This window comes from Ictidomys tridecemlineatus, chromosome 12, assembly GCF_052094955.1.
Source record: "Ictidomys tridecemlineatus isolate mIctTri1 chromosome 12, mIctTri1.hap1, whole genome shotgun sequence".
Lineage (NCBI taxonomy): Eukaryota > Metazoa > Chordata > Mammalia > Rodentia > Sciuridae > Ictidomys > Ictidomys tridecemlineatus.
The window spans coordinates 72033087-72046025 of NC_135488.1; the positions used below are offsets into that span (position 1 = coordinate 72033087).

A 12939-nucleotide genomic window follows, 5' to 3' on the forward strand; every position below is an offset into this window, starting at 1 on the left:
CCAAGGATACTTAAAGCTGGAAGGATACAGCACACTAAACAAAAGCATGTAGAGAAGAGTATCTTACTACATGGGAATAAGCCTCCCATGCAGCAGGAAACACTGCCTTGTAAAAATCCTTGCAGATATGTTCCAAGTCTCTGCTATAAGGAATAAACTCAGTTAGCAGAGTTATAACTTACTTTTTAGTTGTAGATAGACACAATATCTTTACTTATTTTTATGTGGTGCTGAGGATCGAACCCAATACCTCACACGTGTTAGGCAAGTGCTTGACCACTGAGCCACAACCCCAGCCCCTCCTTTTCTTTTTAGAGCTAAAATGTTGCTGGTAAACTGCTAATATTCCATATTTATTTTAACCCAGTAGATTTCCAAGGAAACAGTGGTTTGAAAATATAAACTCAAGACAATTTTTTCAGAGAGAGGGAGAGAGAAGGGGTTTTGTTAATTCCTTTCCCCCTAATGAATAGATGTAGAAAAAACTGAATTTGCATCTCATACTAAGGGAAAAATAATTCCAATTAAAGACCTAAAGGTACAAGGTAAATTATAAACAGAAAAACAAGATCTAAAAAACACAAAAAATTGGGGATTTCTGTTTCATGAAAGATACTAAAAAATGAGAATTAGCAAAAGAATAAGGTATTTCCATTATCTCAATCTGACAGGGAATAATATTGAGGAGATATGTATATATATATATATATATAATTTTTTATATTGTAGTCAGCAAGGAGAAAAACCTAATAGAAAGTGGACAAATTCTAAGTATAGGCAATGCATAGAATGGAAACTCAGAATGATTAAAAAGCATAATTTACCCTGAGTAATCAGATAATGCATATTAAGAAAAAGTACTATCATACACATCAGATTAGCGAAAAATCAAAGTATCAAGTGCTGCTGAAGATGTAGAGAAAATAAAGCCTTATGTCTTGCTGGTAGAAGGAAAACTGGTACAACCATTCCCAAGGATAATCCAGAAGTACTTAGTGAAATTAAGTATTCATATACTCAAATATATACCATATATATACCAAAGAAACTACAGGGCAGGCTCATAGGAACACATGTATAAGTCTGCAGATGTGCGAACAGATAGGAACAACTTAAGTACTTGAGTTATAACATGTAAACACAATACAATAATGTATACTAGTTAGAAGCATGTTAAATATAAGTAACATGAATAGGTTTTGAAAATCTACTATTTTATGAGTTATAGAATCAAATTTATACCATAGTTTCATTTACATAAAATTTAAAAACATAAGGATTATTATGTAGCTTTTTAAGAAAATACATCCAAAATATTGAAGATGTTTTGGAAGAAAAATGCTAAATATAGTATGGAATGAGAGCATAGACTTGTAGGCGGAGGATAAAAACTATTAAGGTAAAATAAAACAACATGTCTAGTACAGAAAGGCTAATGAAGAGTATGATAAAAAATGACTCAATTCTGAGCACCTGAGGTCCTTCAAAAACACTTATTTTACCCAAGCAGAAACTCAATTTTAAGACTTAAGTTAGATCAAACATTATTATAGGGCATAACATAGTTCATACCCCACAAGATTCATGAGTTCCTTGACCTTAAAATAGTTAATCTTCTCTGATAAGAAAAAATTAAAAATTATATAATATGAAAGGACATTTCAAGGCAATACTGAGAAAACAAAATTTCTTGTGTTGAACAAATATACCACTGTGTTTTTCTAAGCTAGGCTATTCTGGTATTAAAAAAATAATTTAAAATTACATTTTGGGCAAAGTTATTATCTACTTTTAGTTTTAAATTAGATGTAATTTTAGTTAAATATGTATGCATCTGAAATACTCTGACACTTTAAAGAAGTTTAAAAATACATTAAAACTTACAAAACATGTAATTACCATAACATTTCACATCTGATTGTGCTATTTACATGTGTGTGAATATATATGTATATATATATTTATATATATTTTAAATAATGCACTCATGTAGCTGGGAGTGGTGGCACATTCCTATAATCCCAGTGACTTGGGAGACTGAGGGAGGAGGATCCAAAGTTCAAGGCTAGCCTCATCAATTTAAGCAGACACTTGTTTCAAAATAAAAAAAAAATGGGTGGCTCGGTGGTTAAGTACTCCTGAGTTCATCCAATCCCTCACACCCCCTACCCCAACCAAAAACCAAGAAAACAAAACTCTCATGAAGCAGGTGTAGCACCTATCCTCAATATTATCAATGAGGAAACTGCAAAATAAATAATTAAACTTTGGAATTAGTGCTGTCCAAACTAGAATCTAGGTTTCCCAAAATCTAAATTCAAGGTCTTATTTAAGTTTCCTGTAGGTGATTTTTTTAATAATTATTTATTTTTTTAGGTGTAGATGCCTTTATTTTTATGTGGTGCTGAGGATGGAACCCGGGTCCCGCCTGCACTAGGCGAGCACACAATCGCTGAGCCACAATCCTAGCCCCTAGGTAATTTCTATATAAATATAAATCTAGCATTTTAATTTACATCACAAAGAAATAGAATAGTTACACTGGTGGGCAGTAAGTAGGTAATATACACAATGATATGAAGAAAAATGGAGACTTTCCAAACTTCAAGAGTTAAGAGCCTTTTTTTTTTTTTTTTTGAGTACCGGAGATTGAACTCAGAGGTACTTCACCACTGAGCCACATCCCCAGCCCTAATTTGTATTTTATTTAAAGACAGGGTCTCACTGAGTTGCCATTGCTGAGGCTGGCTTTGAACTCACAATCCTCCTGCTTCAGCCTCCTGAACTGCTAGGATTACAGGCTTGGGCCACCGTGCCCAGCTAGAGTCAATCAAGTCAATCAAGCTTAATATATTTTTATTTCTCTAGTAAAAGTTCACAGTCTATAAAAATAAAGATTTAACTGCAATTTGCTCTTTTTTCCATTAAAGAAAGCACCAAATAAGGATAACTCTCTTCAAGTTAATGTTGAATTGCTACACTGACTAAATCAAATACCTAAATGTCATGAAAATTTATAGTCCTTATTACTTTTTTCTTTCTCGAATAAATAAAATGTCATCAGATAAATTAGAAAATTGTTTCCTTACTATGACTTATGATTTATTTAACTTAAAATTTGGTTTCTATAAAGTAGCACTCTTCTAGAGTTTTAATAGAAAGAGAACTGTTAAACAGAGTTATATGTTAGATATCACCTGCTGTAATTTAGCATACTTAACCAAAGAAAGGTGAAATTGTTTTCTTTCATTTTGTACTATACTCCTTTCCTTATACATCTTTAATAGCTGTCACAAATATTATCTTAATGACTCAACTTTTCTAACCTAAATAATGCTGACAAAACATTTATTTATTTCTAGCATTCAATTTAGATGTCTCAAGACCAAATGTTAATAATTTGTTTTATTAAAAATGTGCTTCAAGAACAAAATTTCCATAAATTAGTCTCTAACAATTCAAAGAACCTTTAATTGTAAAACAAATGAAAAACAATAATATGAGAAACTTTTACCTTTTTAATTTGAGGGCTAATATGTATATATTAGAAAAATAGGTATAAGATAATAAATTTTACTACATGTACTTATTTTTTTCCGCATAGGGTAAAGATTTCCATTTTAAATAATATGTTTATGTCATTTCAAAAAAGGGCTTCCTAAGAAGCTGTTAGCAAAGTTGTATTCTGGGTATATAGATATAGTTTAATCTGAACTATTCTTGAGTTACTTGTTTGAAAAACACAAATCTATAAGAAAGATAAAAATACTAAATCACAATTTTTATAAAAATTGTTCTTGACAATATTTATAAATGTATTCTTGCATACCTATATTCCTGATAGTATTAATCTGTAGTACGATCACAGCAAGTGTATGAATTTTCCAATTTTATGGGGAAATATTCAGTATACTAAAACTTGTTTAAGATCATTATTAAGCATAAAACAAACAAATAGTACTATTACATTCTAAATGGCAAATGAATATTTTATTTATAGTTTCAGGAGTAAAAACTAAATCTAAAAGAAATGCATAGTCAATATGACACATTTTCAGTGTTAATGAACATCCAGAATATGAAATTTCTGCACTAGGTAGAAGCAGAGACTATATGAAAAGATTAAAAATCATTACTATTAGAACTGATCATATCATTAAGTACAAACTCAAAAGACTTGAGTCTTTGTTGGAGAAAAATGTAAATCTTTCATATATTTTGATTTATCCAGAATGAAAACTAGTTGTATTGCAAAGATAAGAATTATACTCTATCATTGTAGAACCATTTCCTTCATTAAGCTTCTAATGACCTTTTCAAGTTGAATTTTTATAAATACAAGAAAAGATAATGTCAACTGTGGGTAAAAACATACTACTACATAAAGTAAACCTAACACTGGATAAAACACAGATCAGAAAATTTTTATTATTCAGTTTACTAAGAGTATAAACCATTAGACTTTTTGTCTGTTTTCATATTTGTTATCACCCAATTTCTAAAGATTTCAATTAATCTAGAACTTTTAGAAGCACTAATGATCCCTTATGTTGTAAACCATGCATTCTATAATTCATCAGTCTTATTTTTCAAATAAATTTAGGATTTAAATATGATGAAAATGACAAGCTTTCCATAATCTTAAAAGCCCACCTCATGGTCCAATAAATTGTAAAGTATAACCAGGTCACTCGACCAACTAGTGTAAAATACATAGAACTTTAATAATTCCCATTTAGAACTTTTAATAATTTCTAGCAGCAAAACACCTGGAATAGATAATAACAAATATTTTCCTTCAATTGTAGATTAATTTTTTGTAAGAAATAATTTTAAAAAGAATTCCAAAGTATTGTTCAACTGCACTCAAATATGAAAGATATCAAAGATCTTGTTTATCTCCACTTTTCCCTGTGGAATCAGGTGCACTCGGAACCTTATTAGTTTCAACAAAAACAGATTCAAAGGCAGCTTCCTGTTCATCCAAAGAATCGGCAGCCGTGGCTCCTTTAATTAGTGTTGGGTTGGTAAAAGATTGTTGCTGCTTAGAAATTTTACTTGATTCCACCGTTTTTCTACCTCTTCTTTTACCAAGAATTTTGACATAATTCGCAGGTATAAGTCCTGTTGTTTGACCATCAAGACTAGCCAGAAGCCAACCACGCACTTTGGGTTGTTGTTCTGATGGAAAAAAGACAATTTTGTAATTATACTTTGGATATCCAACAATATTAATGGTAAATATTAAATAAAATCTATATTGCAATTTTATAAATAACATCTGAACAAATAGTACATGCATGTATATTCAAAATCAAATGCTGAGTAGGTTTATCAGTTCAGGATTTTTTTTTTCTTCCCCAAGACAAGGTCTCACTATGTTACCTAGGCTGGCCTCAAACTTCAGGCTCAAGCAATCCTCTTGCTTTAGGTTTCTGACTGGGCCTACAGGCACACATCACTATGCCTCACTTTAAGTCCATTCCTATATTTTGTATTTTTTTATTTTCTACTAATTCTTTTTGACTTGAAGAATAAAACAGTAAAAGTTAATCTCAGCAGGTCTACTTATAGTGTAAGCAGATTCAGTTCTCTCAAAAATCTAAAAACATCAGTGTCTTTTTTATTAAATTTGAATCTAAGGAATATCTAATTCTTTTACTCATTTGGGTAAATTAGGGGCAAGATTAGAAAGTAAATGTATACTTTCTCTCTTTTAAAGAGATAGGATCGCACTATGTTGGCCAGGCTGGTCCTAAACTTCTAGTCTCAAGTGACCAAGTGACCCTCCTGCTTCAGTCTCCTGAGTAGCTAGTAATTCAGGGACATGCCAACAACACTGGTTTTTAAAGACACATACAATTTTATGCAGTCAGTTTTCCTTATGTAACTTTTGGCCCAAATATAAACTCATTCCATGTGATTGTGATAACTAATCCTGAAGATAGTGAAAATTAATTTTAAAGATGAGAAAAATTTGAACATTGAAGGTATTCTTTTTCCCATGTAAAGAATGACTTAGTTTTAGTAAGCAGCAAAGAAAGTTTCCCTTAATATATACTTATATATGGAAAAGTTAGCCAGAGTGGTTAAAAGCATAGGCTCTAAGTCCGACAAACTCAGACTCATAATCCAGCTCTACCAAATTTTAGCTTTCTGTACTAGACAATTAACTCATTCTATGTTTCCTCACTTGTAAAATAGGGTTAGGATAACAAAGGTGACTTTCTGTAATAATCGTGAAGTCCCCACAAACACTTTTTTGAAAAAAATTTTTTAGTTGTAGTTGTACCCAATACCTTTATTTATTAATTTTTATGTGGTACTGAGGATCGAACACAGTGCCTCATATGTGCTAGGCGAGCGCTCTACTGCTAAGCCATAACCCCAGCCCCAAACACACACATTTTTAAGAAATAAATTCACGAAAATCCTGGTTGTTCTTCCTGAAGAAAAGTGAAGGAAAAGATCATTTTGTCTGAGAAGTCATTAAAAACTATTAGTGACCTGGTCCAAAAATAAATCTGAGATATGTATGAATTTATTGCTGAGGTTCTCAAATACTTTATAATGATAATTCTTAGGATACTCATGATAGAGTTTCTTTTTCCTTTTTTTGTGGTATTGGGGATTGATCCCAATGTCTTATACATTCTATGCAAGCACTCTACCACTAAACTAGAACCCTGCTCTTTTTATTAAAAAGTTTTGAGACAGGGTCTTGATAAGTTGTGCTGGTTGGCCTTGAATTTGTGATCCTTTGGCTTAGCCTCCCGAGTGGCTGAGATTGTAGAAATGCACCACCATGCCCAACTCATGATGGAGTTTCTGAATTAAACACTATTCAAATAATGAAAACCAAAGGACAGAGACCTTTAAAAGATATTAAATATTTCCTTTGGCTTACTGGATTTGCTACATTTAGTCCTTAATTCATACTGTTGTGTGGGGATTAAAAGAATTTGTAATTCAAATGTTTTGAGTTTACAAAAAACCATGTCAATGAAATATTATTGGAACAGAGTGGTGGGGCATTTCTCCTGACTTCTTCAGATTTGGAAGGTGAAAAAATGATACAAAAGAGAAATTCCAGTAGCTACCTCAAAATTAACTAACATGAACAAGATCCTTTGTTGCTGTTTCTAATACTATATTTATAAATACTAAAAATTCAGATGTGATTCCAATTCATTCATGATTTTTTACCTTTGAGAGCTAAGTTTAGCATATCACCAGCACGGAAAGAAATTTCTTCTTCGGATACAGCAGCAAAATCATATTCTGCTCTAGCAACTACATGGTCATCCTCACCATTTGCCCAGTTGATGTTGTCTATAAGCCAAATTAAGAATTTAAGTTAGTAAAACATGCAAAAGGAAAATGTAGATCTTTTACTGTCTATGGCTTATAATTGCATAAATATAAATTGCATAAATTCATTTACCAAGAAAAAAGTCTTTCATTCCCAAATAAATTTTATAGTGAATGCTATGTTAACTAAACAGTGTATTCACTAGGCTATTTCTTATGAACTTTATCCTTTTTGTTAAGTTGAAAATTCTAGCCTCCTTGCTTTAAGACTTTTAGATTTTGCAGGCCAAAAGGAAATACAGAATGTTATAATGAAATCCAAAATTGTAATAATGAGTTTTCTTTCTTTTTGGAAGGGGGTAATATAATTCTACTACTAAGACAGATGGAATATTTTGGGGTGAGGGTAGTATTTTGCTTCATTTGGACTAGACTGCAATATTCATTTGTTAATGCTACATTAAATGAGATTTTAGGCATTTCATCTTTGTCAGTGTCTTTTCACACAATAGGTACTGCCAAATCCTGAAACCGATTCATTCATGAGCATGTGGTTTTAATTAAACATATGTATTATTTGGGAGATTATAGTCTAGAATATAATTCTGTCAAATTCTTCCCTTGATTTTGCCTTTTACCAAGTCATTACATTGCAGATTAATCACTTTATGAATAAAGACTAAGTGCAAGCTCCTCAATTACACAGTTAAATGGATTCCTAAATATGGAATTTTTCTTTGCATTGGAAGTCTAAAAGTTACTTCAGGCATTGTAGTTTGAGTTTGGAAAATCTATCTGCTGCAAATTTGTGTGTGAATTGAGATATCACTTCTTATTTTAATTTCTGACAGTCTGGGAGATGTATAAAGCAGTGACATTATTTGTAATTCAAATAATGTGAGCACTGTCAAAATAACTTTACTCCAGTGTAAGTTTTTACACACAGGTACTATTCTATTTTATGGTTTATGTTTAATTCATTAAGAATATTATAAGTTAATAGCAAAAGTTTATTGTTAAAGCCATTTATGTTTAATAATGGTGACTGAGGATGGTTTTGTTTAGGAAAATTTCAACCTTGGCCTCAATTAAAAAATAAGTAAATAAAACAACCCCTGTTAAGCTTCTGAACTGCTGTATAGTAGGTAAAGTCAGAATCTTCAGTTTCTCCATATGAAAAATTTACATAACTAATAATAGTTATATCATAAAAGTAAATAAATTTTAACTTGATACTATTTATTCAATAATACCTGATAAGTTCAAATATTTTCTGCAATATCCCTGCTATAAATTTTGTCCAGATAATCTGCCTTCTGCTCCACCTATATTTTCACACCATCAAGTGCAATACATCTTAGTAGATTCCACCTCAGTTGAATTAGTGTTTTAATTCAACTATTTTTGCCTGTAGTTACACCACATAATATTCACTGAGGCTAAGTCACTTCAAATTCATTCATATTCCTCAAAACAAACAAACAAACAAACAAACAAACAAGAAAAACAAAATAACAAAAAACTCAGCACTATCAGCATCTATCCGGTCATTACAAGTTAAGGAAAAACATTCAAATAACTTGCACTTTCTTGTTTTCTAAGTGCTGGAGATTAGACCCAGGGCCTTGTACATGCTAAACGCATACTCTACTACTGAGCTATAGCCTCAGTCCTTCATTTGCTTTAAGTTGGCTATGCTGTTCCAAATGCTATTAACTCTTCAAGAAGTTGTTCCTACTGAAAGCAAGTAAGTCTTTAACGTTAACTTTTTCTGGACATATTTCTTGGCAGTTGTAATCACCATCAGTAAACAGCTTTTCCTGATTGGCTAACAAATGAACTTTTCAGAAAGTTATTTTAATTGCAGCCTCATTTTCCTTTTCCTTTTTTGTGGGGGAGGGTAAGGAAATTTGCTATGATAACAGATTTCTATTTGTAAAGTTCCTACTGTTTCTGAGTGTTGATTTTGTGAATAGTGCTCAGTCTGGTAATGATGTACATTATATTTATTTTAAAAAGCTAGAGTGTCACTGCATAATAAGTAGTGCTTTACCATCTAATTCAATAACAAAATAATCCATAAATACATGACATCAAAATCTACTTTTCTTATGTGTCAAGTAAAAAATTTGTGAAAAAATTTTGTGTTGTAACAATATATGTGGCACTCTACATGCTATCAAGTTGTAACTAATTAGGAAGATCTGTAATATACAGAAAAGAATATGAAGCAATGAGAGTATCACAGATGGTCTCTGTGAAAACTACTCAACTCTGCTCATATAACTAGAAAATAACTAGATCAAAAAGTAAATACAAATGAATAAAAAGAATGTTAATTTAACAAATCTAACACAAAAAGCAGCCATAACAATATATACAATGAGTATGGCTGTTAACGATAAAACTTTACTCAATATGTGCTAAGATTTGAATTTCAAATCATTGTCAAATCAGAAATTTTTCGATTTAAAAATATTTCTTTAAATTTCTTCCAATTATTGAAAAAATATAAAAAAATTCTTAACTTATGTGCTATACAAAAACAGGAGCAGGCAAGATTTGGTCCATAGGCCATAATTTGCAGACCCCTCTTCTAAGTAGGCAAAGTCATAGGACCCAAGTTTCCTCCATTTCATTTACAAAAATCTCTTTGTATCATGACCCATTTCCTCTTCTTTTGCCCCTGCTTTTTACCTGTTTCCTTAGATCTAGATCATATTCTCTTCTACCTCCTATAAAAGGCTTTTTCATCCTCTGTCTCTTCTTGATCTCTAATCACTCCTTCTCTACTGACTTCTTTTACCCTAAAAACATACTTCAGATCTAACTTTAAATTCCTAAAAGACAAAACAAAAAGCTGAAAATAACTACATTGACAAACTATTCTTCTCTTCTATTCACTGTTCATCTTTCCTTTTAAAATTTGAGTTTATTTATTTATTTATTTTGGGTACTGGGGCTTGAACTCAGGGGCACTCAACCACTGAGCCACATCTCTAGTCCTATTTTGTATTTTAGAGAAAGGGTCTTACTGAGTTGCTTAGTGCCTCACTTTTGCTGAGGCTGGCTTTGAATTTACGATCCTCCTGTTTCAGCCTCCTGAGCCATCGGGATTACAGGTTTGGACCATCATGCCTACTGAGTTTATTTACCCCTTCTGCCCTTCAAAAGTTTCCATCTTGGGCCTAGCATGTTTGAGGCACTGAGTCCGATTCTCAGCATTGCATAAAATAAAGGTCCACTGACAACTAAAGAAAAAAAAACCCTATCTATCTATACATATATATAAAATAAAAAAAAGTTTCCATTTTTTCCACTCTACCAAAACTACCTGCTGGAGCTTGATGTCCTCCAACTACCAAATCTAATGATCTTTTTTCAGTTCTCATTCTTATTATAGCACTTGATATCATTCATGATCTTTCTTCCTGATCTTAAAACTTCCTCCTTCCACTTTTGGTTTTATAATGCAGCAATAACATGGTTCTAATTTTGTTCTTGGTGATTTCCATCTTACCCTCAGTTATGGTTTAGTATGAGGTGTCTCCCAAAAGCTCATATGTGAGACAATGCAAAAGGATTAAAAGGTGAAATGTTTGGGTTATAAGAGCCTTAACTTAATCAATTCATTAATCCACTGATAAGGATTAACTGGGTGGTAACTGCTGGTGGGCAAGGGTATGGCTAGAGGAAGTAGGTCATTGGGGGCATGGCTTTAGAGTTTATGTTTTGTCCTGGTGAGGAAAGCTAAGTTTCCTGGTAACATATCCTGAGCTGCTTTCCTCCACCACACTCTTCTGCCATGATGTGTTGTCTCTTCTTTGGCCCAGAGCTATGGAGCTGACCACCTGTGGACATGGGCACCAAATAAATTTTTCCTCCTCTAAAATTGTTCTTGTCAGGTATCTTGGTCACAATAGCAAAAAAGCTCACTAAAACATCTTCTCTTCTTTCTTATTTTTTTTACCATTGTAATATAACCCACTTACTATTTCTTCTATCATTTCTTTTTTTTTTTTTAAATCTTTATTTTTTAATTTGTTTTTATGTGGTACTGAGGATGGAACCCCGGTCCTCACATGTACTAGGTGAGCGCTCTACCACTGAGCCACAATTCCAGCCCCTTCTTCTATCACTTCTATGTACATGACTCATATATCTTATTTTTTACTTCTTTCCTAAGATCCTATCCTGCCTTTTAAACTGCTCTCTGAAACTTTCTCAAGTTCCACTTAAATGCTCCATTGACACATCAAACTCATTAAGTCCAACCCCTGTATTCTTCCCCCCTTGCCTCTTCCGACTCTCATTTTGTTACCAATATGCTGACCTTACTGTTCACCTGTTGGGCCAGGCACACTGTCACTTAAATACCTTTGCAATTTTGCTGCTCACTATGCCTCAAACACTTTTCTCTCAAATAGCTGTAGGACTTATTCCCTCGCCTCCTTCAGGGAACCCTCTTCTGACTATATGTAGCAATGTAACCTCTCTTCTTCCTCCTGATACTCCCAAATATTCTTGCCTGCTTTATAATTATTATTTTTTCCTATAGCACTTATTACCTTCTGGTTTACTATAAATTTTATTTGTTTACTGTCTCCTATCATTAGATTGCCACAAGGGCAGGATTTTTCAAAAATTCATCTTTTATTTTTTAGTGGCACTGGGATTGAATCCAGAGCCTTGAAAATGCCAGGCAAGTGCTCTTCCACTAAACCACATCCCCAGCCCTTCTTTTATTTTTTATTTTGAGACAGAGATTTGCTATAAGTTGCTCAGTTTAGACTTCAACCAACAAAATAAAACAAAAAACAAAGAAACAAAAAACTACCAATAAACCCCAAATGAAGTAAGATCTTCCACTAAGCTTCAACATAATTTCTCAACCTTATTTCTTAGCATCCTTCTATTCAAGGATGAATAGGACAGCTAATACACGACAGCTGCATAACAAATCTCTTATTTTCTGCCTATGTGCCTTTTACAAGCTGTTCCATCTGCTTTGACAGTATTTTAACCCCACCTATTTTGTGTGTGTGTGGTAATGGGGATTGAATCCAGGGCCTCATGCAAGCTAGGCATGCACTCTCTCACTGAGCTATATCTGCTGACCCCCATTCCCCCTTTCCTTACTAACGGATGAAATGTTATCTATCTTTCAAAAACCTAAGGCAAATGCCATTTCTTCCTAGATAGTAGGGCCAAAAATATTACCTTCACTTTTCTAGCACTTTGTAACAGTTCATAGAACATGGACTTAATAGTCAAGCAGCTTGGGTTTTCTTTCTGGTTCTGCCTTATTAAAGATGTGACCTTGGACAGGTGATTTCTCTGAACCTCAGTTTTGCCACTTGTAAAATGAGAATAAGTCTTACTTTTGGATTTTTGAAATAATGAGATTATAATACAGAAAATACCTATGTATGCTGCATATAAAAAGAGGCTCGAGAAACTTTATATTTCTCCTTAACTGTCCTAATCCCTACTACACTTTGTCTCATTATAATTACCTGTATATGTATCTTTTTTTAAAAAAATTTTTAGTTGTATTTGAACACAATATCTCTATTTATTTATGTGGTACCGAGGATCGAACCCTGTCACATGCGAAGCGAGGTCTAC

At 32.7% G+C, this 12939-nt stretch overlaps 1 protein-coding gene across 1 annotated transcript in view; it reads right to left on the minus strand.

The window, feature by feature from the left end:
* Positions 1–3968: 3968 nt before the first annotated feature.
* The window catches only part of Pex13 (peroxisomal biogenesis factor 13), a 29177-nt gene continuing 20206 nt past the window's right edge, over positions 3969–12939 (minus strand). The window contains exons 3-4 of the mRNA XM_005322040.5: positions 7207–7332; positions 3969–5181 (exon numbers count right to left, since the gene is read on the minus strand). Of these exons, the coding sequence (XP_005322097.2) occupies positions 4883–5181; positions 7207–7332 (425 nt within the window). The 3' untranslated portion in view covers positions 3969–4882. The remainder of the gene's footprint in view (positions 5182–7206; positions 7333–12939) is intronic.